The sequence below is a fragment of the Macaca mulatta genome, chromosome 13 (assembly GCF_049350105.2).
Source record: "Macaca mulatta isolate MMU2019108-1 chromosome 13, T2T-MMU8v2.0, whole genome shotgun sequence".
NCBI lineage: Eukaryota > Metazoa > Chordata > Mammalia > Primates > Cercopithecidae > Macaca > Macaca mulatta.
The window spans coordinates 73,849,945-73,877,536 of record NC_133418.1 but is presented as its reverse complement, the minus strand read 5'-3'; the positions used below and the strand labels follow the sequence as shown (position 1 = coordinate 73,877,536).

General features: G+C 35.3%; 1 protein-coding gene across 22 annotated transcripts in view; it reads right to left on the bottom strand.

Annotated features, from left to right (window-relative positions):
* Window positions 1-27,592, bottom strand: part of NRXN1 (neurexin 1) — a 1,126,307-nt gene that overhangs the window by 987,665 nt on the left and 111,050 nt on the right. For 13 of the 22 annotated variants that reach the window (XM_077958693.1, XM_028832104.2, XM_077958703.1 and 10 more), the window contains one exon: window positions 26,844-26,873. The exons of 7 other annotated variants lie outside the window; for them this stretch is intronic. In XM_077958693.1, the coding sequence (XP_077814819.1) occupies window positions 26,844-26,873 (30 nt within the window). Of the gene's footprint in view, window positions 1-23,658; window positions 26,068-26,843; window positions 26,874-27,592 lie in introns of those variants that run through there. 2 more of the 22 variants (XM_028832118.2, XM_077958708.1) reach the window with 1 other exon arrangement.

Below are 27,592 nucleotides of genomic sequence, written 5' to 3'. Positions count from 1 at the left end.
AAGTAGCTGGAACTACAGGTGCCCGCCGCCATGCCCGGCTAATTTTTTTTTTTTCATTTTTAGTAGAGACGGGTTTTCACTGTGTTAGCCAGGATGGTCTTGATCTCCTGACCTCGTGATCCGCCCACCTAGGCCTCCCAAAGTGCTGGGATTAAAGTCGTGAGCCACCGCGCCCAGCCACATTTGGATGACTCTTAAACTCATTGTGTAGAAATGAAGAAGCCACACAAGAACACATAATCGGTGATTCCATTTATACAAAATGAAGACTAATCTATGGTGACAAAAGGAAGGTCAGTGGTTGCCCAGAACCAAGGGAAGGTGTGAGAATGGACTTTACAAAGGAGTACAAACAATCTTCATAATCTTTGGAAATGTTCTGTATCTTAGTTGTAGCATTGTTTCACAAGTGTAAACAATTGTCAAAATTCATCAAAGTGTACACTTTAAATGGGTTCTATTATTTACTGTGTTCCTCCATAATAACAGGTGCTGGAGAGGATGTGGAGAAATAGGAACACTTTTACACTGTTGGTGGGACTGTAAACTAGTTCAACCATTATGGAAAACAGTATGGCAATTCCTCAAGGATCTAGAACTAGAAGTACCATATGACCCAGCCATCCCATTACTGGGTATATACCCAAAGGATTATAAATCATGCTGCTATAAAGACACATGCACACGTATGTTCATTGTGGCACTATTCACAACAGCAAAGACTTGGAATCAACCCAAATGTCCATCAATGATAGACTGGATTAAGAAAATGTGGCACATATACACCATGGAATACTATGCAGCCATAAAAGGATGAGTTTGTGTCCTTTGTAGGCACACGGATGCAGCTGGAAACCATTATTCTCAGCAAACTATCGCAAGAACAGAAAACCAAACACCGCATGTTCTCACTCATAGGTGGGAACTGAACAATGAGATCACTTGGACTCGGGAAGGGGAACATCACATACCGGGGCCTATTATGGGGAGGGGGAAGCAGGGAGGGATGGCATTGGGAGTTATACCTGATGTAAATGATGAGTTGATGGGTGCTGACAAGTTGATGGGTGCAGCACACCAACATGGCACAAGTATACATATGTAACAAACCTGCACATTATGCACATGTACCCTAGAACTTAAAGTATAATAAAAAAAAAATTTTATGGTGGCAAAAACAAAACATGATTGTAATAATTGATCAGAATGGGTTGAATAATCACTACAGTGTATCTTCCACTATAGTTTGAACTAGAAAATTACAGGACAAGTTTAGTTTAGATATGCGAGGTCACACAATAATTCCCAGATATTTCTTGAATTGCATTAGGTCTAGAAATTTTGCTAAGCTTGAAGATAAACTTCTCCTATTAAGTTGTCATTAGCTGTGGCCCTATTCAGTCAATGTCTGACTAACTTTATGTCACCATTTCTTTGTTTTGTTTTTTTTTTGTTTGTTTGTTTTAATATATATACAGTTCATTCCTTCTTAGAACTGGCCCTTGCAGAGATTTCCAACACTTTCTTACTGTTTTCAATGTAACTATCAAACATTTTAATTGCAGTTTTATTTTTTAAATATGGGCCATTCTGGTTTCTATCTGTAGCCCTTTTCCAATGATGCATAAAAGAGGAAGTGGTGTGTCTAACATATCTAATCTTAAAAAGGACACACTTTCCAAAGAATTTTATTTTCAAAGTTATCCTACTATTGGTTGCCAATAATTATAACCATTTTTATGAAATGACAAATAAAAGAGATGCATGTATCTGTAGAGAGGTAGAAAATGAAAGGCGATATTGTGCTTGTGCTCTTCCTAGGATTCAACTTTGATATAATATTCTATGAGGTTATCATTTAATTGTTCTACAATCTAAATTCCCACATTTCAAAAATTTAATTTTCCTATGAAATTAATTGTTTAATATAAAAAAGCACATTTATAATTTATTCTCCAGAAACGAATGCTTTGGAAATACATTTAAATAAGTTTTGATGGATATCATTAACAGTGAAATATAATTAAAAGAGTAAATTATTTAGTTGTTCTTTTTAACCAGAAGAAAATATTTCTATGAAAGCTTTCTGTTCAGAATATTAAATGCCTAAGAAATCATACTAGATTTTGAATGTAGTACCTATTTTGGAAAGCAAATTCAGGATTCTTGTAGACAGATTAAAAATTATTTCCTAATATAGATGACTCAAAGAAATACCTGCCAAACAGAGAGTTAAGACTTCTGAACACAGACACAGCTTGAAAAAGAAGATGATGTATTTTCCATGGAGCATTTGCCAAAGAACTATTCAACAGAGACATAAATAATTAAAATTAAACTACAGTCGCTAAAATAAATGAACCATATTCTGAAGCAATAGGTTGACTTTTAATCCTGATTTTCACATACTTCTAAGCTCACAAAATTTAAGCATCTGCAGCAAATCGCCACATAATAATTTGAATTAGCTGGATTCCACTGTAATTTCTGAAGTGCACGTCACTCCAATTTCCAATGCAGTACAACTGAAAATGTATCAGATAAAACTGGTCGCAGAAGGTTTGAAACATTAAATGCTTTGACAATGACAAATAGCATAAGGTGAGATGTGTCTTAAAAGGAGGGTCTTCCCACTACACTGTGTTTATTAAATTTTAGGACATCCTCTGCCACATTAGAGGCCTTATTATTTTCTTCTTTCTAGACAAGGATTAGTAGATGTGGGCCTTGCTTCCCCCAAGTTTATATTACTGTATAAGGGTCACCCTGTGAAATAACAAGAGAGACAATATTTTTAAAAAATTAAAGAAAGAGGATAGATTGTGTCAAAGCCCTCCTTAAAGAGATAATTTGTTTTCTTCTAATATTTTGCAGGATGTATCAAAGAAAATCTGTAGAAAGACAAGCAGGGAAATGTGATAAGAGACTATACAAACCATCTATAGGTTCTCGTTACATTATTTTTCCTTGATGTAACCCCATGTTGGTCATGTGATAGAACCTTTGATATCTGGCAGAATTATGTCAAATATATGAACTGCAGTTTAAGAAGCATAAATGTCAGGTTGTTGAAACCTTCCACATCAAAGTAATTTGTAAGGGTTTTTGAATAGGAATTACAGTAGTTTATTAGATGTCATGGGAGATAAAGAAGATATACTGATATTAGGCATACAGATGTCTTTTAAAACATGTAATAACTGAAGAGACAAGACATGAAAGATACCAAAAGGCATTTTTTTGTGTGTAAATTAAGCACCTAACCATAAAATAATCAGAGAATTAATCAATCTAGAGTAACATGAATATTATCAAGAGAAGGCTGAGCAATACAAATAAAAGAAATAATATCTCTCCAAGGCAACTCACAAGAAATTAAACCTTGCTGAATGTCAGTTTCCCCTTTGTGACAGGGATCAGGCTGAAGGCCTAGTGTCCACAACGTGTTGGACAATGTGGGATTTTTAAGTGCATAATAGATCCCAATCTTTAAATCTCCAAACCTCACCATATCCCATATCACATTACACTTCAGCTCTCCAGTGGAAGGGTAAGTATATAGGAGTTCACCCTTTAAGGACAGTAGTGCTAAAACCCAAAGTATGTACTTGGGATCAGCCTCCAGTTGAGGTTATTAAGTCTAAGTCAGTTTTACTTTGTATTATAAGTATATCTGTCAGTATCAATTAAACAAACCGTATCACTTGGTTAAAATATTTAGAAAACGGAAGGCAAACAGTACATCTCCTGATCTTCTAAGATACCATGTAACTTTGGAGTGCTGAGAGTATATGACAGCACCCTGGTAAAAGTAAGAAAATAGAATTGGAAACAAGTATGGCTTACTCAAGATAGCATGAACAGACCTATTTGTCAGAGTGAGGATTACAAGTAAAATTATTAAATAAATAGGGCTCTTAAATAGTATGAAAATAATGTGGAGGAATCTGTAATCGATATGACAGGTAATAAGGGAATATATGCACATTTCTGAGCAAGGGCATTCCGTGATGTTGTACAAGTCAGAGAGGGTGAAACCTAACGAAGAAAAACCAGCTAAAGCAGCTGGCAGGAATGATGTAATGTAAGAACGAGGTGATGAGTGCCACCTGGATTAGACTGAGCTCAATGGAGGTAGAAAGGAAGAGACAGTTCTCCTAAGAATCAAGAGAACTGAACTCATAGTGAATCACCTCTTCAATTCTCTTCTCAAATGTCATGCTGCCAGTGAAGGCCTTAGCTGACAACTTCATGTAAAAATTACACCTCCTTTTTCTCATCGGTGCACTCCCGTGTCCCATTCGCTGTTTTTTTTTTTTTTTTTTTTTTTTTTTTTCCCCCCCTCTACAGAAGGTATCACTATCTGACACACTATTTATTTGGCTTTTGTTGTTTTTGTTAATGCTTGTTTCATACCATTAAAATGTGAGTACAACGATCCATGATTTTGGTCTGTTCATTTTGCTGTTTCCCTGAGCCCACAAGAAGGGATTCAATAAATTTTAACTGAGTAAACAGAATGAATTAATATCCAATAAAGAGAATAAAGATGAGGCCAGGCACGGTGGCTCACACCTGTAATCCCAGCACTTTGGGAGGCCGAGGCAGGCGGATCACGAGGTCAGGAGATCAAGACTATCCTGGTTAACACGGTGAAACCCCGTCTCTACTAAAAATACAAAAAAAAATTAGCCAGGCATGGTGGGGGGCGCCTGTAGTCCCAGCTTCTCAGGAGGCTGAGGCAGGAGAATGACGTCAACCCAGGAGGCAGAACTTTCAGTGATCCGAGATTGCACCACTGCACTCCAGCCTGGACAACAGAGTGAGACTCCATCCCCCTCCAAAAAAGAAAGAAAATAAAGATGAGAAAACATTAATTATGCTTTCAAATTTCCCTACCTGGGGTTCTGGTACAAAGTTATATGTAAGTAAGAACTTCATTAAAGGATCTCAGATAAATCTTACAATCTTAAAAGGAAAGTTCAACAACAGTTCAATATCATGTGACACTAAGAAAAAAATGTGATTTGACCTGTAGGTAATCAAAAACAGACTAAACAGCAATCCAAAGAAACTTCCAATAGTCTGCAAGTTCTTTAGTAAATGTGAATGATAGCAATAATTTGCCAGTTTGTATTCACTAAATAGATTTTCAAGCTTTCAAAATATTAAAAAATGTTTTCATTTATCATTGCAACATGCGTGGCAAATGGAAGATGGAGACACTAACGAGTTAATCCCATACGCTGTCCTTCCCATATTAATGAACAGAACGTTACTTGCTTCCATACTAAACTAGAAAATGGTTGGAAAGTCATGAAGTTCTCCAAAGCAATGTTAGAGCCATTAGATTAAGAAAGTGAGTGTAATAATGTACTCTTTTTTTCCTTTAAAAAAGCCGAACCTCAATTGACCATTGAGAAGGATGGCTTTATTAGATCATGAGGGGTCTGAAATACCATTAATTCGCTCATCAGCATCTAGAAATATTCTCTAACCAGGGCAAGACAAAGAAAATGCATTTATTCTCAGAAATATTCATTATACCAAAACATTTATTCATTTTGCTTAGAAAGAATCACTGAAGTAAACACAGATAAAAATTAGAAAAAAAAATAAAGCAAATGTTGAATCACATTCTGAGTTTAGTATAAAATAAGAATAAAAACAATATTTCTCGGGAACTGAAAAAAAAAAGAGGTCATAAATATTAATGTACTAGATCTACATAAAAAAATTCTAAATGAAGGATTTTCATGACTCTAAACTAGAAATCACTTTAGCTTATCTTGGAAAACACTACCAGTGAAACAACTTAATATCAGTTAATTTTGCTTTCTAATTCAATTTGTGAGACAGCACTGGATGTATTGTGAAACAGTACATCTCCTGATCTTCTAAGATACCATGTAACTTTGGAGTGCTGAGAGTATATGACAGCACCCTGGTAAAAACCCATGCATGGTATAGTTTGATCTTAGTGGGGAGCTTTAGCTTTCACCATCAGGTTCTGACTTGCTATTTCCTTACGTGTAATGTGGAAAAGCTTTTACCTTGGTTATTTTTTGTCATCTACAAAAAGGAAGTCAAATGTCATTGTCGCTTTATCTCAGATAGTAATTATGAGATAACAGATAAGAAAATGCAGGCTGGGCGTGGTGGCTCAAGCCTGTAATCCCAGCACTTTGGGAGGCTGAGACGGGAGGTCAGGAGATCGAGACCATCCTAGCTTACACGGTGAAACCACGTCTCTACTAAAAAATACAAAAAAAACTAGCTGGACAAGATAGCGGGCGCCTGTAGTCCCAGCTAGTAGGGAGGCTGAGGCAGGAGAATGGTGTAAACCCAGGAGGCGGAGCTTGCAGTGAGCTGAGATCCGGCCACTGCACTCCAGCCTGGGCGACCAAGCGAGACTCCGTCTCAAAAAAAAAAAAAAAGAAAGAAAATGCTTTGTAAAGGTTGAAAATGAATTAATATATTAATTTAATGTATTATTCTATAAGTTTACCTAAATCAAAACTACTACTATTGGTCCAATTAGAAAACGATAAGGAAGGGAAGAGGAATTACAATTAGAAAACTACTTTTACAAATCAAAAACAAGTATTTATGAATAAAAGATGAGGCTGCTGAAAAAAGCAGAAAATTACAATAATATCACTTTATTCAAGAAGATATCGGGCATATATTCCCAACCAGTACCAATATATTATTTTTCAGAGATAACAACGTTAATAGGAAGAATAAAGCTATGTTTATTTAGACAGGGTTAGAACTTTTTTTAAAAGATAAACTAAAATAAATAACATATTCGAATTCATTTGAGGACCCTTTTAAATCTCTTTATGTTCTCTGCTTTCTAGGTATTCACTACCAGACCATGCCAAACTAAATTTTAACTCTCTCTTTAATCTTGTTGACCAAAATGACTTTTCTTCAGTCTAAACCATATATTATGTTCAATCTAACTATAGGAAGACAATAACATGGTTCAAATAAAGTTTTGCATAATAACTGTTTCTATTATGTTGATGGTCTTGGAGGTAACTATTTCTAAATTCATCTTTAACTGAATAATTATTATATAAGTATTCTGGGGGAGTTTTGTTTTGTTTTGTTTTTGTAGTGACCTGTGCTCTCAGTGTACACAATATCATGCCCCACCCCTACAACATACCTTATGGGCCTTTTGCATAAACATTCCATAAATTATAACACAGGATAAAATGTGGCTTACAAATAGTAATAGAAACAAACAGAACTGGAAAAACACAGAAAACTTTTTTTTGCCTCTTAAAAAGGATGTCTCAAGATCTGCTTGTATCTTCTCTTAATGGAAAGCCTCTCCTTTAATTGTAAAAACTTGAAATTATTTCCTCTCAATACATCCTTAGGCAAAGGGAGCTGTGTTGGCAAAAGCCAGAGAGAGATGTTGCTCGGCTCAGAACTGAATGGCTCGAAGGTACTTTCAGGATAAAATTGAACTTGTGTGATTTACTCATTTGAAACAATGGGATCTGGAGTGTTTTCATATAATCCACAAATACAAGACAGTAAGATCTGAAATACTGACTGTAGCCCTGAGATTAATAACCTCTAGCAGTAGTTATCAAATATTTTAAAATAAGAGACCCTTCCTTTACAGACAATCATGGGAGAAAGCCCAACGTAGAGAAAAGGCTATGTCTCTGTTGGAATCAGGGCAGGGTCTCCAAAGTCCTGCTCTTTCTGCACTCTTAAACCCCAGCAGTGGTCCTCAGGTCCCTCCCCAGAACGCTTAGGCTCAATAAGGCATGACCTGAAATCCATTAGCCTTACATAGTTCTGTGAAATTTAGAGCTGAAGAATACAGTTTGTTCCATAACAGCAATTTGACTGAAATATATGAGACAAGTTAAGAGTGCACAGGCCACAATACTAGAAATTAATAAAATCAGGCTGGTAGCTTTCACCCTAGGCGGATTGCAGCCCCACTCTCTTTCTACTACGTCTTGAAATTTAGAAAAAGGTATCTTGAAATCCCTAAGTATTAAATAGCCCATACGTGAATTTTACAAATGGACCAAAGTTCATATTTGGGAACATAAACAATGGTAAAAAAGGTTCTCTTCTAAGTAGGGAATGGGTCAGTGTGGAAACTTGCGGGGGGATGTCAGAGGTAGTGCAGTAAAGTGTTGATGCAATACAAGGAACGTCCTTTTCTGTGCTAGAGCTAACTCTTCCATTTACTGGTTGATTAACTTTAGGCAAAACACTTTTTTTTTTTTTTTTTTCAGTTTCTTCATCCATAAAACAACGTGTCTGCCTTAAATGATCAGACCTTTCTTTTTAAAAAGATTACTAATCTGTATTTTATCTTGATACATATATTTTTGCTGAGTTGAAATAAACTTACTTAAAAATGTCCATATAACCTTTTCATTATAATCTCTATCCTGAGAAACATATTCATATTTTCATCGCTGCTGAATGTGTCTCCCTGGATGTCTTCTTAGAACTTGATCTAAGATGAATGTTATTCTCCCGCAGGCACTTTCAGAAGCATGATCATTCTGGGTACTTATATCCAGGCTCTTCAAGTCACCTTTAGTTCTTTCCTTTCACGTCTCACCTCCAATTCAACTACTCCAATGTCTTCATTCATTCACTTTTTATTATTATCTACTTTGTGTCTTGTCCCACTGAAAGAACAAGACCCAGGCCATGTCCTAATGAAATTGTACATCTAGTTTCTCATGTTTGGTCCTTCCCTTCTTTTCCTCATATTATCATCACAGTTCAGACCACTTTTCTCTTAACTTTTTTAACAACCTCTTAGCTTATTCACCTTACTCTAATGATCCCACCTTTCCTCAACACTGTAATTTGAAATTCACTCTGCCATTAAGATGTCTTTCTAAAGTGGGACTCTGATAAAGGCAGCATCCACCCCCAACCCTCTGACACACACTGTGTGTTGATTGCAAAATAAGTTTATAAATCCAGAGTTATAAATGCAGCTATTTAAGGAACCTGATAAGAAATATAAATGTGTTAATCTAGTTAGGGCACACAGTAGGGAGTAAGAGAGCCTAGTGAAAATTTGGATAGGCTATGCGCTGCCCAATGACTTTCAAATTCAATTAAAAATAATTACATCTACGAACCAGAAAGCTATCAATTCTTTCATTCTAAACTTCCCTTGCAACCACATCTGTGTTGCAGCCACACAACATCCCTCACCATAATCATGCTTTGCATGAAGCTGTTCCAGTATTTCTAATGACACTATTCTTTCTTTCAGGTGTCATCTTTCCTACTGAATCTATCCTCCTTTCTCATCTCTTCCCTGTCAACTACCACTTACCCAAGCACTTTTTTTCCAGTAAGAATTTATCTCTTGTTCTCCTATATGGTCACTATATTTTATATTTTACGTATTTATAAACATGACACACGGACTTATGTTCCACAAAGGGCTTTGAACAGAATTTACATATAGCTCCCTGGATTAATGTATTTACTAAAATGGAAGATAAAGTGAATTACTTACTTAAATATTTAACACTATTGAATACAAATAACTTTCCCAATATTGCTTCATGATTTAGACAGTCTATTAAACATTTAACCAAGTTACTAGACTAAGTTTATTAAGGCAAATTGTAGAATATGTGGAGAAATATGATCTGGCTAATAGTACAGGGTCAAAGCTGTTGAATGGTGTTGTACAGTGGATTCAGATTGATGTAACAGTGGTGGTTATACTAGGGGCACTAAGGGTGATCCCTACTCGCATTCTGAGGACTCTATTCTCTACCACACTTTTTTTCCATTAAAAATACCAAGTAGATTAATATCATATTTGTAGATAACACAGGGATGGAATTACATACAAAGATTCAATATAGCTTAGTTAAATCCATGTACTACAATGGAAATCAGAAGCATTTCTCTTCCTTTGACTCCCCATCTCTACTTTCTCTTCAGTAATCCATATTGTAAATTACATCACCATTCACCTAGACTCTTATCATGAAAATCTGGGAATCAGTCTTGACTCCAGTCATGCCCACATCTTTGTAACTAATCAATCAACAAACCCCATAGACCCTAACTCCTTAGCACATATCGAATCTATTCCTTCTTTTTAATCTCTGGTGCTAAGAAAATAGTATAAGCTTCTGGTATCTTTCTTGACTAAATAATTGTTACTATGCTGTTTTCTTATCTTTGGTTCTGTATTTCTTAAATCTGTTCTCTTGCAAGAATAATCTTTCGCAACAATCAATCTGATCTTGTTCCTTAAGTCTTTCCATCATCTTGACCTTTACCTGTTTCTCCAGTTTCATCCTTTAGGTTCCCTTGTTGCATTCTTACTCAATTAATTGCAACCTGCATTTCTCTTACCTACTTACATTATGCTTCTGCCTGAAATGTGTCTACCTGTGCTAGGCAAATATAATGGCAACCCAGTGATGTCTACATCTTAATCTCCAGAATCTGTGAATAGGTTGGATTACACGTGTTGGGGCTCAGAACATAACACCCCAAAGTATGGCACCCTGGCATGCTGAGTACTTTGAACTGAAGGAGACTGGAAAAACCTCAGAAACAAGGTCTCTGACCTTTTCCTGCCCTCCTCTCTCACACCCATCTTTCTCCCCAGAAGCAAGTCACAGCAACCAGAATTGCATTTCCCCAAGGTCTGTCTAGAAACTAAAAGTCTTCTCCCCTAAAATAAGCCATAAAATTTATAAATGTCACTCTCTCCCTTTTCCCTCGAAGACTCTCATTGCCCTATACTCTGGAAAAATGCTACACAGAGAAGAATCTGGAAACAAACAGGCCTTTCTGGGTTTCCCCCTTCAGTCTATTACCATTAGATTATACTCTTTTGTCCAATCACATTTGTACATGGCGGTTCATTCTTCATTGAAACTCAGCATAAAACGTACACAGTTTTCCCTGGGTATTTGGGTCTTCAACTCTGAAGGTGCCTGTGTTAGATGAAACTTTGATTAACTAAGTTTGTTATGCTTTTCTCTTGTTAATCTGTCCTTCATTACAAGAGTGTTGGCTATGACCTTTATGAAGGGTGAGAAAAAGATGTCCTTTTTCTTTTTGCCCTTAAAGATGGCAAAAGCAATTAATGTTGAAGATGTTAATTAAGTTTGCTAATCAGTTGACCTAAAGATAGGGTAAGAACCCTGGACCCAATGTTGTCACAAGCTCCTTACAAGTGGAAGAAAACAGCAGAAGAGGAGTCAGAGGAAAATGTGACTACAGAAGAATGGTCTGAGAGATGCAAGGTTACTGGCTTTGAAGATGAAACAAAGGGGTCACCAGCCAAGGAATGTAGGCAGCCTCAAAAAATGTGGAAAAGGAATAAAGCAGATTCTTTCCTAGTGCTTCTAACAGAAATGCAGCATTGATGACAAATCAAATTTACCCCAGTGAGATCCATGCCAGACTTCTGACCTACAAAAGAGTGATACAATACATTTATGTTGTTTAAGCTATTACATCTGTAGTAATTTGTTATGGCATCAGTAGAAAACTAATACACTACAAACAATGTCACTCTAATCAACAGTCATCACTCATCAAGGCTCAGCTAATGAAGAATGTTGGTTTTTGTAAATAACTTATAGGGCTTTTAACTATTGATGAGACTTCTATGTAAAAATGTATTCACCTACTGAGCTATAAATCCCTCTAGAACAGATACCAGCCTTTTCTATGTTTGTATTCATAGAATCTTGCATATGATCCTTAGTAGATAATTTATTATTTTTAATGATTGAAGGTAGAATTGAATAGTAATATTTCATGTTTTAAAGTGGGCTGACAACATCAACTCTTGAGTAGGGTACAGAAAGGCTGACTTATGAGCAGTTCATGTGGAAAAACTTAGAGGTTTCAACTGACTAAAAGTTCAGTATAAATTGATAAAACAGTAACACTGACCAAAATACATACACATACACATACACATACACAGACACACACACACACACACACACACACACACACACCCCGCAAACCCTACCTTTGATTTTAGGTGGCATTAACAGAAGTATTATTTCCAGAAGTAGAGAATGCTTCCATTTTACTATGCCTTGCTCAGATACCCAGGGATAATGTAATTAATTTTGGACTTGGCTTTAAGAAGTATCCTGACAATTAGAGCATGCCAAGATTAGGAGAAGGAGAAAGTCGGCAAAGAGATGGAAAGGTCTTCAACACTGTGAAGGATGGTTTGAGAGACCAAAGAAATAAAATATGGAAGAGAAAAATCTGAATTTGGGTATAGGGGTTGTTATGGTTTGAATGTGTTCCCCAAATTTTGTGTTGAAAATTTAATCCTCAAATTAATATGCTGGCTGGAAGTGGGTCCTTTAGGAGGTAAACAGGATTAGATAAAGTTATCAGTGTGGAGCCCCAATGATGGGACAGGTGGCTTTAAGAAGAGGAAGAGAGACCTGAGCTGGCAGGGACTCTCTTACCCTCTCACCATGTGATGCCCTCCACATGTTACGATGCAGCAAGAAGGCCCTGACTGGTTGCTAATGCCATGCTCTTGGATTTTCCAGCCTGCAGAACTATAAGAAATAAACTTGGTTTCTTTATAAATTACACATTTATGGTATTTTCTTATAGCAACAAAAAATAAAGATAGGGTGGAGAAATGTATTCATAGAAAGTATTTTTTAAGTGAATGAGAACTTAGACATAATGTTTTTAACTCCAGAGAAATTGGAAACATACAGCACAGCACATTGGAGAAATTCAATAAATATCTTAAGATTCAGCAAAACAACGTGCAGATGGCTAATTGGCAATAGTTTCAGTAGGCAGATTTTGATTAAAATAAAGAAAAACTTGGTAACAACTAAACCTCTCCTTAAAACATTACTACTTTATGAGGTAACAAGGTAACAAGTACACTCTTCTGAAAGCATAAAGAGAGTTTAAATCATCACCCATTACTTAACTAGCAGAGGAGTTTGTTTGAATAGGCATTTGGACTAGGACACTTCTAAAGTTTTTGTCAAATTTGTGATTCCATTATTTGTTATTAAGTCCTTTTCCATTCTGAAGCAATTTCTGTGATTTTCTGATTGTGGTAGACTTCACAATTATACTGGTTTAGAACACATTACCATCTACTTTCCAGCTCCTAGTAAATTACTATTCACTTAAGTGTTATATCTGAGTCCTAAAGTGTTAACAGACCTACCAAATCATGTGAGGAATCTCCCCTTCCCCAACATCCCAACAAACTCAATCTTCTCTTGAATAGTTATCTCATTCTCTCATAACTTTCATATAATTTCAAACTCTCCAAAATACATCCAAGAAGGGAACTGAAGGATAGGAATGGATTATGTATTTTTTCCATGGTATATTCTCTTCTAATGGAGAAAAGCAATTAGGCAAAAGAAGTCAAAAGCAAGCTAAGCTTTTTCTTACTCAGGAGTGTAGAACAAAAGGCTTTATCTGATTTATGCTAAAACTAGTTCATTGTAAGCAGGATCTTAATACCCTAATGAAGGAAATTTAAAAACAAACTAAAGAAAACATCTCACCTTTGTTACTTAGAGGCAAAAATTATGACAAAATTATTTCCTCGTCAGCATTCTTAGGCTAGCCTTAGGTATATTTTTTTTCATGAATTAAGAATAATGAAAATCACCATAAAATGAAACGAAAGAAAATATCACAAAAATATTTTCCAATTCTCTTTCTGTTCCCTCCCATTTTACTTCCTTACTCAACATTTGGGATTTAATGAGCTTTAAAAATACGTATACAAAGGGTAAATGTCTTTGACTTTTTTGATCTTTCCTCCATGTAGTTTGTGATTTAAAAAGTTATTTCCTTTGAAAATTAATTTTATTTGATTCATCAGTAAATACCCAATACTCTGCCACGTTCTACTATTGTGCATTCACTATTCACTAGAAATACATTACACACTTTACTGATATTCATATACTTAATCCCCATAGCTAAAAGAGATTTTTAGATTTTATCATCTGCATTTTACAAATGAGTTTCAGAGAGGCCAAATAAGTTTCCCAAAGTCACACAGCTGATACATCATGAATCTAGGGTCTAAATGTGGGTCCACTTAACTCCAGTCTCCATGATCCTTGGCTATCCTTTTGCAACAAGATTTCCTCAGTATCTCTCATGTACCAAGCTCTATCCTCAATTCAAAACTGAGAATATCAAAGCCCCTGCCTTCAAGGGTCTTACATTCTAAGCACAGGGACTGACTAATAATAAATGCAATCCAGCTAAATAATTTTATAATAGAGGTAAATATTAGGTATAAAGGTGTTCCTAAAAAAATAATAATACACTTTTCCTAGTTTGGGGTAGGAGTGCCAGTGTGCACAATGAGGGAATATATACTGCTAACAGCTAATTTTTGACCAAAAAATAAGATTCAGTCTATCACTGGATTCTGCTTCCTCTGTAATTCCAGGTATCAGCCATGCCAAAAGTGCTAAGGGCTTCCAATTCTGCATAGATCTCACCGGGGCTAAATCAAGGGCTGGACAATGCCATCTGACATGTTCCACTGACATTAAAAAATAATTCTCTGGTATCCCCTATCATCAAATCCCTGCTTAAGAACAGATACATTAGTTAAAATTATGTGGTACTTTCAAATATTATCATCTTGATTTATTGCAAGAGACGGAACCACTGAGAGATTTATCTTCGACAAGGGGATAACTTTTGGTTCCCCCTCAAATCACATGCAATATGTAACCATCTATGCATAGAGCTTCCCTAGACCCTAAAGTTGCCCTCTCAGCCTGCTGTCATTACTCTTTCACATCTATTTCCACTTGGAGAAATGATTAACCCCTTGCTCTTACAGCGACAACATTAGCATCTCGTTTTTTTGTCCCCGTAAGAGCTTGGCCTTATCATCCTCATCACTCTCTCCCTGCTTTTTCTTGTACTCACACTAATCTTTCAACCACTTCCTTTTATAGATTTTTTTAAAATCTTATACATTTCCATATAATTTCTATACCTGAGTCTGTCATTTCTGAATGTCTAATAAGAATATTGTCTATTATTTTTTAGTAAACTCCATGGAGCAAATTTCTACCCCCAATAAAGACTGAATTTTGTAGATACAACATATTCCTGTTTTATTTAATGCTTCTTTCCCCACAATTTCCAGAAAAAAGGGTCATTATCATCATCCTTTTCCATTGCATCAAGATATATTTGTGGTAGATTTTCAATGTGAGCTCAGCATTTGCTGTTTAGCTTTTTCTTTGTCTGGATCCTTTTTCCATTGTACATTATTGAGAATGATCCTAAAACATATTACAAAGTATCCACAGATGGGCATTACATAAAAAGTTTAAAAGTTGCCACATATTCAACTTGATTTTTGTTTTGTCTTTTTGTAAAGCACATGGTCTGAACTCTACACAATGAAAATTTTAATGACCTTTACAACAAGATTTGAAAGGGCTCAGTGACATCTTTACTAATGTGAAAACTAACAATTTAGTTTCAGGGATGAAGGGTAGATATAATTGAATAACTACTTTTTTTCTCAGTCCTTTCATCATGGACCAACTTCTTTTAAAGCAAGTTAATAATTATTTTTATTATCAAAAAAAGTCTTTCAATGCAGAAGCAATATGAGGTGAGTTATCAAGTTGTATATGTCACTGCAAGGGAAAACAAAATCCTCATCACCATGGAGATTAAGTCCTCAGCTTTTGGAGGGCAAAGGCCAATTTAATGAGTTCACTAGTCACAAAGTGACTGGGCATTAGATCTTCTGGGGGAAAGAATGATATCTTTTAAAGTACAGGATGCCAGTCTGCCTTAACCTAATGAATAAAATCCTCTGTCAAGTTCCTTGAAAAATCTGTATTTTAGAAAATGCATCTATACTTCCCTAAATAGATAGAGGGTTACATATTACATGTGATTTAAGGTGGCACCAAAAATTATCCCCTTGCCAAAGATAAATCTCTCAGTGGTCCTGTCCTGTTGCAAAAAATCAAGATGATAGTATCTGAAAGTGCCACATAATTTTAACTGATTTATCTGTTCTTACACAGGGAATTGATGACATGAGACACTAGATAAGTATGTTGTATTTTTAAATTTCTTTTATTTTTGAGACGGAGTCTTGCTCTGTTGCCCAGGCTGGCGTGCAGCGGCACAATCTCGGCTCACTGCAAGCTCCGCTTCCCAGGTTCACGCCATTCTCCTGCCTCAGCTTCCCAAGTAGCTGGGAGTACAGGTGCCCACCACCACGACTGGCTAATTTTTGTATTTTTAGTAGAGATGGGGTTTCACCTTGTTAGCCAGGATGGTCTTCATCTCCTGACCTCGTAATCTGCCCATCTCGGCCTCCCAAAGTGCTGGGACTACAGGTGTGAGCCAGCGCACCCAGCCTAGACAAGTATGTTTTAATGTGAGTGAAACGTGAGTAACTGCTCTGGGCCGTCCCTCTGAGAACTACCAGGTCAGAACAATAGTAATGACCTCAAGGTTTGCAGTGATGTTTGAGCAACTGTTCAGATGTTCTGACAGGGAAGTGAGCTACTTGAACAGATCTGATTAAGGAGTGATTCTCCTCTATATAAGACTTTTCCTCTATTCAGGGAATGACATGCTTAAGGTAGTTAAACGAAAGAAAATGAAGGAAGGAAGGAAGGAAGGAAGGAAGGAAGGAAGGAAGGAAGGAAGGAAGGAAGGGAGGGAGGGAGGGAGGGAGGGAGGGAGGGAGGGAGGGAGGGAGGGAGGGAGGAGGGAGGGAGGGAGGGAGGGAGGGGAGAGAGGGAGGGGAGGGAGGGAAGGGAGGGAAGGAAGGAAGGAAGGAAGGAAGGAAGGAAGGAAGGAAGGAAGGAAGGAAGGAAGGAAGGAAGGAACTGGGACCTACCCTAATAACTAGTATTAGTTCTATAAATAATGAGGATGAATGCCAAACCAAAGAGTCCTCACATTTATCAGTCTAGGTATTGGCTTTCTTTGGGATCAATCAGCTTCTCTCTTCTTCCACCTCATTGGTCAGTGCAAATCCAACTGCTCTTTAAGACTATTAACTTCACTCAGTCCTCTGGAAAAGAATGCCACTGCTCACCGACAGTACCGATGGGTCAGTGCAAATCCAACCACACTGCTGAGAAAACAATTCAAAATGCATTTCTGCTGATTGTTTGCCAGAGACGGTATTGTTTTATTTAAACAATAAACACCCGAAAGACAGTTATTGAAAGCCATCATCACATCATTCTTTTAGGTCATTACAGCATCAAACATTATCTGTTCACTGAGTTTAGAGGAAGATTTCTGGTAGATTTTGCTACTAGCAATCTATGAAACCCTATGGTTAGTTTGTGAACTAGGGTTTCCCAGTGAACTGGAATCACAATTGGACAATTTAGGGATTTCCATCCCTCTAGCAGCAGTTTAGCCCAATCTAAATTTGACTGTTTCCTTAAATGGAGTAATTTAATTTTCTCCAAATGTCTACAGACTTCAAAATGCCAAGTCCAAAAAGTGAAAGGGAAAACTGGGTCAGTTTTCCAGGTGACTCAAGCCAAAGAATAAAATACTGCTTTGAAATTCCTTATAAAGCATACGTTGTTTTAATTTTCTGAATTATCTTATTCATCATCTCAGTAGTCTAATTGTATAGTCTATACCTGGGTTATGCAGTAAAATAGTATTTTTTAACACCAAAGAAAATATTAGTCTCTGTTCATAGTTCTGTGAATATCCCTGCATTTTACTTGTTTGAAAGTAAACACAAATAATTAATGGAGAGTACTTCAGCTGCTCCCATTCTGAATGGACTATCATGGGGTCGTAGGTGCATGACAAACAAGCCAAATAGAAAGGGAGAATGGCAGTTTGTGCAATAGGCATTTATATAAGTAGGCATGATATGAATGCAAAAGAACATATCCTAAAAATGGTAGCTATTATTATCTATGTGGCTATACTTCTTAATATAAACCGTGAAAACATCCATTCTGAAAAGTTGTGCCTTTACACCACATGTAACAGTCCCACATAAAGCAGAATCTCCTTGGTGATTACAGTAATAATGACTAAGATTGAATGAAACCCTTTAGCTCTCACTTTCTCTCTTTTCAAAATGACAAGTAATAGGACATACATTTTAAGCAAAATGTGGCCTCAGACACTGTAGTACTGTTGTTGCTTTTTAATTCAAAGATTTCCTAGCACTATAGTTCTTCAGCACAGGTTCTATGGCTTAGGACAGCCGGCTGTGGACCTGCACTCATTGATAAGTCATCTACTTGGACATACAATAATGTATTTGTGTGCTGAGAAAAAAAAATCAAAGGCCTTTTGGGTGTTTACGCCTACTTGATGATCTGAGAAGAACGAATCAATTTATATTTATGTTAGTGAAAGGTAAACTACATGACCATAAAATATAAGATCTACTTCATTTTTTGAAACTTTCCATCACAAATTGCCAAATGATCCTTCCCGAAAATGTCACAATAAATCATGCTATTCAGAAGCCAAACTTCCAGGATCCTCTTCCTGTTACTTGTATAGACACGGAGACATGCAAAGATTAATTACTGTCCCATTCTTAAAGTAATAGTCCTTTAAGACTGAGATAATTAGAAAAATGTGAAAGGAAACCTTTGACCATCAGTGGCTGTGAAAGTGTTTTTTAAATCCTTTCCAAAATTTCTAAAGGCCTCTTGCACTGGACAGGGAATGAGAAAGATAAAAAGTGTCAAATCTGAGGCCACTTGACCCACAATACAATAAGGAAACTTTTTTGTTTTCAATGATTTTGTTTATCCTTCATAGGAAGATTTACCTTGGAGCAAAAATGAAAAAGAAAGTTAAAAATTAGTGTACTATGAGAAAGCAGAAAAAATATCCAAATTAAAACTCAAAGGAAACTTGACAAACTTGTTTAGCCAATCAATCAGTTGATCATTAAACAAGAATTTATTGAGTATTGAGTATGAGTGCCAATCACTGTTCTAGGGACTCTTGAGACACATCAGGGTAGCGTAGAGATCTCTGCCTTCACCAGATTCCTTCCTTTTTAAAATATATTCCTTCCAAAATATATTTAAAAAAAAAAACAAAATAAATGAGAATTTTTTTAAAGTAAGTTAAAAGATAGTAATTTCTATGGAAGAGAAACTAGATCATGGCATGGAAGTTCAGGAGAGGGCCTAATGGCAGTATTAAGCAGGGTGGTCAGTTTTAGTCCTTAATATTTTTAGCAAAATCTTGAAGTATGTGAGAATATTAGCCAATTATTTAAGTATTTCAAGATAATTATATGTTATTTTTCCAAAATAGAAACCTCAGAAATATATCTACTTAGCTTTTCCTTGAAAATGTGGTATTAAGATAACTAGGTGTCAGCAGTCTCAACTATATATATCACTCTATGAAGTTATTAGTGGGGCAAAACATTAATTGACAAAAAAAGTTTCCTCTCATTGGTACCTCCAGTTCATGAGAAAATGTCTACCACCCTGCCTCCTTCAGCCAATAAATATGCATCTGAAAACCAGTATTTTACCGATGACTTCCTAGGGTTGCTCAAAGTGGAGGCAAGTCTATTTCAGCCTCATTATTGTATGTAAAATAAATGTTAAAGTGTAAAGAGTAACACAGATATCTAAATAATTTTGATTGAAGATAATCGATCTTTAATACCTTTTTGTACAAATGTTGTCTGTAGTACGGATCATCAGGACATTGGTGTCTAGTTAGTTTCAACCAAAGACAATGCCAGAACCATAAATAATAGGGTATTAATATGATGGAAAGAAGATATTAATATTAAGATATTGATACTGTTTCTGCTAAACCTTTGACAGATTACAGATCATTTTAATATTCATTTAATCCAAATTCACATGGTATCTTTTTCTTATTGCCACCATTAATAAAAAGCCTCTTCTATGCACTTTTGCAATTTGTCATGTAATATTACCCTCAGTAACTGAGTATTTTTATTAATCCATATTACAGATCATAAGGTTTTGATATGTGAGGCTAAATTATTTACTCAAGGTCAGTAAGTAACAAATCTGGGATATGAAACCAGCTCTTATGACTTCAGGATTATTACCCATCAGTTATAAGCTGGAGTTTCACTCCCTCAAATGAAAATCTTGAATATGAGAGATACCAGCATCCTAGATAAAAGTCTGTGAATGGTTTCCTTTATACTACCATTAAATTTATTTTGTGAGAATAAGAAGATGAAACTCTGTTTCATGATTATTAGTGTTTAATTGGAGAAAAATCTTTGAAGTCTCCTTAAGGTTGGCTATTCTACATTATAATAGTTATTATGGTTGAAAGTTGTTACAAGGTTTTGCCTTTCACAATAAGCAGCATCACCTTTCATGCCTTATAATACAAAGAGTGACAATATTATATTATTAGATTTTCAGATGATCTCTAATGTTCTTCTCTGCTCCAAAATGTTATGATTCTAATTAAAGATTCAAATTTCTCTAGTTTAAGAGCTAAACACTATGGAAAATTACATTGTTTTATAACCACTGGCCAACAAAACTTAGGAAACAGCCTCCTATCAACCTAAAAGTGTTGATGGTTGTTAAAATCTAGATTAACACAAATACATTTGCAAATGGATAAATAACAAAGTCATTATTCTGGAGAAGAAATAATCAGTTTAAACTCCATTATGTCATAATTTGAAAGTTTTGCTATTTGCAACATATTTCAGTAAAACACATCTAAGTTTCTATTCATACCACTTCATTTTTTAAACTATTAGACTATGGAGAGTCCTTTCTGTGCTCTTCTCTGAGGACAAGTTAGTCTGCAACAAGTTTAGCAAAAGTCTTGTTTAGATGATCAGTTTTTCAATGTTATCATTGTTTAAAGAATGTATAATGACACAGAAAACTTTGCTTCACAGAACCAGGATTACAAAAATACAATCGAGCTGGGACTTTTATTAGTAATACATATAACAAGATTGGTTAAATCACAGCAAGAGATAATACATAAGTATATACTCTTCAATTAGTTTTTCTTGGTTCTACTCAGAGCTAATGAACATGTAAGCTAAAGATGAACTGCTAAATAAACATTGAATTCTAAATAGTCACATAGCCTTCCATGTATATAATACAGATAAAAGTAGATATTTAATGTCTGATTTTATAAGGTGAAATTCTGGTCTTCCCACGGTCTGTGGTTGTGAATTAAGGGGACTGCAAGAGTACTGCAAGAGTAGAGGTAACACAGTAGATTAAAAAAAAAAAAAAAAAAATTCTGACTTCTTAGTTTGTATATGCACCAAACGCAGGCATTTCAACAGTAAGGTTCTGCCAACATCCACAAACTTTTCTGAACAAACAGATGACTTATTATGATGATGCTAAATGAGGAAATACAATTTAAGAATTTATACAGAAGATACATATCATATTTTAATAACCAAATTAGGTCTCTATCAGAAATCACAGCAAAATATATTTAAAAGTATAAAACAAACATGCATTAGGATTTTAATAATTGGAAGTTGGGCACTTCACAGACAAATGTGCTATATGGCAACACAGCATTGAAAATGGAAAAAAAAAAAAAAAAAGAAAAAGTCATGGAAACTGTGTGATCTGAATGTCATGCCTTTCCAAAATTGATAAATTGAAATCCTAACCCACAAAATGATGGATTAGGAGAGGGGGCTTTTGGGATTTGATTAGGTCATGAGGGCAGAGCTTTTATTAATGGGATTACTGTCCTTATAAAAGACACACCAGAGAGCTCTCTTGCCCCTTGAGGACACAAAAAGAAGGTAGTGATCTATGAACCAGGAAGCAAAATCTCACTGGACATTGAATGTGCCAGCCCTTGGTCTTGGACTTCTCAGCCTAAAGACGTTTGAGAAATAAGTTTCTGTTACTTACAAGCTACCCAGTTTATGGTATTTTTATATAGCAGCCCAAATGGACTAAGACAAAGACAAAAGAAAATGTATTTAAAAAACACCAAATGCTTTATTCTTTTCTAAGTATTAATAATATCAAATCTATTTTAAGAGTAAGTTTAATAAAATATTAATTTTGGTATGACAGTATAGATAAAAACTTAAAGCACATGATAATACTAGATACTACTCATCAATTAGTTAAGGTAGAAGAGTTGTATCCAGGTCTTAACTATTATAATCAGCTTTAACAATCAGCTTTGAGAAAAATCTATCATTATTTTTATAAATTATACTAATTTAAGATCTACTCTTCACAAAAAGAATAAAGCTTATGTACTTTCAGGATGTGTAACTATATTCTTTTCAGTTCTACTTGTAATATTTTGCTTTTCTAGTAACATGAGAAACCTGGATAATTAAACAATAAATGTTCATTTGACTTTTTAAAATGGACAACTGAAACTGTCGCCCCCAAACAAATATGCTTCAGTCATGAAACGGCAAATTCAAGATACAATAAGAAAAATGTTCTGGAAATACAACGGTCAAAGAGAAAGACAAGGTTTCTGCCCTCATAGAGCTTACACTCTACCAGGAGAAGTTAACATTAAGTATAATCACAAATACAAATATGTAATTACAATTATGATGACTTATGAAGGAAAAGTACAAGCCTCCAATCAAAGTGCCAACATTAGCTGATAATTATTAACTTGTACTCCTGAGCTATTAACCAACTATTATGGCTGGACTTTCAGGTAAAACATATTCTGACTTTTTTGTAATTTAAATATTCATTCTGGACAAGCCATCAAAGTAAAATATAAATAAATAATCAAAGCAATTATTGGAACAAAGTGACCAGTTACGCATACATAGCAAAAGAAACAAGAATAAACAAAAAAGACATACTTAATTCAAGGCAAATAGATAAACATAAATTCTTAATAGAAAGGAGAATAAAATTAGCATTATCAATGATCCTAACAACATCACTGACAAATTCCAAGCCAAAAAAAAAAAAGAAAAAAAAAATGTGATCCAAATTTCATGAACACTATTTGAATCCATCTACCCACAACTAGCAAAAGTAAGGTTGGCTTTGAATAACAGATCTTCAGCTGCCCCAAAGAAAACTATAATTCATTCAAATAAAGTTTATTCTTAACCATATCCAGTTAAAGGTGACACATCTTTGTTTAGGGAATGTAAATTTAAAAAAAAAACAAAAAACAAAAAAAAAACAAGCAACAGATTGACTCTAAAGTCTGAAACAGGATGACTAATTAAAAATAGGAGGCACTGTGGCCTATGAGAAGAATGAGAAAACTTGTGTTTCATTCATTGTGATTCTGCCAGCCCATAGCAGTGGTCTGTACCATGTCTCCAGCTGACTTCGCCATTTTTGTCATGTACACTGATAAGGGGTTTTGCAGTTTCCAAACCCTGAGTTGTTATGGAGCACAGAAGGATCAACACCAACGCTGTAAGGGCACATCACAAAGTAAGACCAGTGCTTACCTCGAGAGAAAGGACTTGAGAGGAGGATGAAGAAGGTTATCAAAAGGAATGTTCTTTTTACATGTGTTACTCATTTTTTAATGAAATATGTTAATCACTGGACATTTAAAAAGTTAGAAAATATTTAAGAATTCATACAGAACAAATCAAAATAATGAAGATGTTCTTGAATTTTTTCTAGTCTTTTTTTTTTTTTCCAAAAAGAAAGACATTAATCCACAAAACTTCATTCCAGATCCCCTGAATTCACTACTCACACAAGAGAAAAGTGGGAAAATTGAGAAAATTGCTCCATGATTATATTGAGATGTAAAAATTTAGGAAACGTAAGTTTACACTGTAAATCATTTATTTAAACTGGCCAGATTTAACCCTGATTTTATACACAACTAGGATTTAATTCCATATAGGAAGCTACAATGTAAAGTTTCTAAATTATTTTTTCTAGATTTTTTTTTAATCCCTTCAACAGATGGCACAAGGTGGGGATATTCACATAAGAGAGACTTGGATCGATGTTATGTTTGCCTTTTTCTGAATTCCTAGTTCACTTTGTACCACTATCATAGCATTTCCCTTCTGTCATTCATTCTAACTTGCCCACATGTTTTCATTTCCTTGTTACATGAACACTCTTTGAATGTGGATGCCATGTCATAGTCATGATTGTATTTTTGCTCTAGAATATAGATTTATGGAATTAATCTGCCATTAGAGAAGATTTACAATCACCTTTCTCATTTCTCTACATCTAATTAAACAATATGTAATGGGTAGCATTCTGATTTGCAAAATACTCAAGTCCATCTTAAAATCTTCTTCCTCCATTTAACAGCAAAAAGCATACTCATCCCGATAACAGAAGAAGAATGCAATGAAAAAATCAAGTTCCTGTCCTCTGTGTCTTTGTGCTGATTGAGGAATACAATCTGAGGAAAACTGGTGAAGTTAAAATATAATGTTTGACACACATGCCAACAGAAAACATTTAAGACTGACATAGAAAAACTGAATAAAGTTAAGTGACACTTAACATTAAGTACACCAAAACAAATAGCAGCTGAGTATAAACATGAACTACTCCGTATGTAGAAAATTGTTGTATAATTTAAAAATTATTTTAAGAGTTACTTTTCACAAAATAGCAAATATAGGAGTGTATATACTTACAAATTGTGTATTTATACATGCATCCATACAAATACACATATGTATATATACAAACACATACACATATATTTTATTCAGTCAGTAAGATAAAATATGTTCTTCCCTCTATGCCATCCTAAGTCCACATAATAAAGAACACGATGAGAAATGCCCGCTTAAGAGAAGGCAGTGGATGAGATTTTGGCCTCAATTAAAAACGTTTAGAAAGCCCTCAAAATGTTACACGAAACTTCTAAAATAATTGATACATACTATCATTTGCATAGTTGCTAGAGGCTTAATATGAGATTAAATTATATTATTGAAAATAGCTGACCAAAACAAAAACTGTGATAACCTATGTTGTTGGATCAAAGTATTCAAACAGCATTTGTTTCTAAAGCTCTATTTTACACATTTAAAATTGATATCATTTCTTACATATTGCCTGGCTCATGTTCAGGTGCTTTTTCAAGCAGAAAAGTTTTGCTGCTAGACGACACAAACATAAGGGTGTAGAACTGTGAACTGTGGTCCCAATTCACCAGATTAACATTGAGAACATAAGAAAGAATAAAGATATTCCTGCATTTAAACCATTAATAATAATTAAAAATATAAACTAAATAGAAACATTCACTAATACACAGTTAAAAATGGTTGATTTAAAGACTGTTCTATATGTTCGCCACAGCTGCATACCACTTTCTTCCTTTTAGTGACAACATTAAACACAATGAGGATGGTTTTAAATGGCAAATTACACATACTTCTGGATTTTGTACCAAGACCATCAAAGAGTACACATGCCTGACTTACCAAGCAATGCGGGTATGCATAGCTAGTTGATATGTCCTTAAAACAAAGTAAGTATGCATAAAGAGAAATGTCTTTCTCCTCTTTTGACTCTTTCTTAATATTGCCTTTTTAGGTTACTACAGTGTTCATGTGCATAAATGGAATCTAGCAGACAACAAGGTGATGCGCCCACAGCAGTACCATTTCAGTGGTGCATATGCTTAGACTTATGTCTCAACACAGAATGGCTGGGGCAGGTGTGCTCCAGAGCTGAATGTTTGAAGATGATATATTTACAGTTCCTAGACTTATTTAACTACCATTAAACGATACTGCAAAAACTGACACCAAAGCCTGCAGCTAATTTCTAAATATACTAACTGTGTGAGCACCTCATATGAAAAAGATCACTCTAAAGAGAAAAAAAAAAAAGGGTGAGGGCAAAAACAGAAGCATATTGATGAATTTTTCTTACCGTAAATTTATAAAATATTTATTAACACATATACCTACCTCCCAGTGCCCATTACCAATGCCAAAAGGTCTAAATACATTTACATAACTCAGATACACTGTAATTCATACCGATGATATTAAGAAGAAATAAAATAATGTAATACCTTTACTTTTACCTATGGATTTGATGAAATGGGTCCATGAAGAAAGGGTTTCCAGACAAAGAGGATAAAGAGGAGAAAAACAACAATAAGAATTATGAACATATGTAAAGTCACTACTCTCTGAAAATTAAACGAGACAAGAAAGTATAAACAAGGTTTTGAAGACAAATGGAGGCGCAATCAGGACACATTGGGAATTCTGCCTGTTTTGAAGTCAAGTACATGCAAAAAATTGAATGGCCCATGCTCAATTTTTAAAAGATCACACAAAAGAGAGACACAAAATAAATCTACGAAAAGTGTTGATTCTGTGGAACACTATACTCAGCATTCTAGAAGCCAGAAGCCAAAGATGTCTGCGTGTCCCCAAACTGTCATGCATGGATGAAAAATGGACTGGGTTTTTGGATAGAGTGGTTTAAACTGAGGATCTTCTTTCAGACAGCAATTTCTGATGGTTCCCGGTTATCCTTTACCATAACCACCCTTTACTGCATATGCTGATAAATATACAGAAAATTTCAATCACAATTTCTTATGTCTCATTTATTTGCAGATATTATAATGCAAGAAATGAAGGAAAATAAAAAAGTCACATGAACAAATAAAAATCAAACCAACAAAGAAAGGGAAGAAAAACACATGAAAAAATGTGAACGAAAGATATGTATTTCATTTGCAGCCACATAATTTGCAAGCATTTGCCCATCCTTTGCAGTGATGGTTTGAAAGCAGCTACAGAACAAGAAAACACTGAAAGCAGAGTGGAAAAGGAACAGAGCCCATACCTTGGTCGCCCATCATCAGGTGCGCCAGACCTTGAAGGGAAACAAGAGCACAGTCAGCAATAAACAAGGGAGCATGGGAAGGCAGGGTTGTCACGGTGACAAAAATGTTCAGTGACAGACATCTCGTTTCCTATGAGACATGTCTGTATCACAGAGGCAAATCAAAAAGCATTCTTTCAACCCCTGGTTGGAATGCTTTGGGGCAAAGTGTTCTAGAACTGCATTTTAAACACTGGCATATGCTGCACGGTGTATTTCTTCCATGCATCAGTTGGAACAAGCAAGAGCACAAGAGCATGACTTAAAATCCAACCAATCCCCTCAATATTACATCTGCCCTCTGTGCCCTTTGATGAGACTGTTTTGAATATTGCCCCCACAGGGCTTGTAATTCTTCAGTGATGAAATTACACTTTTAAAACCCAATGGGATACCTGAAACATGGGCTGGGTCTGATCTTTTTCCCCTCATCAAAAAATGAGCAGTTTTATAATTAAATGAAGAAAAAAATTGTAGTCACACTGAAATGATAATGCAGAAATGTCTTTTTGTCTGATACATATAGCGACTGACTAGGCTTGTTCAAATACAAAATGATCATTAGACATGCAGTTGTAAAGTTAGAATTTACTACAGAAAGGGGTTTTTAAGAAACAATGGGTCAGCTGCAAATATGCTAAAGCAATTTTCTCAGAGAACAAAATTATTTGAGATTTCAACTAGACATTTCTTCAATGCTGAATTCTAAG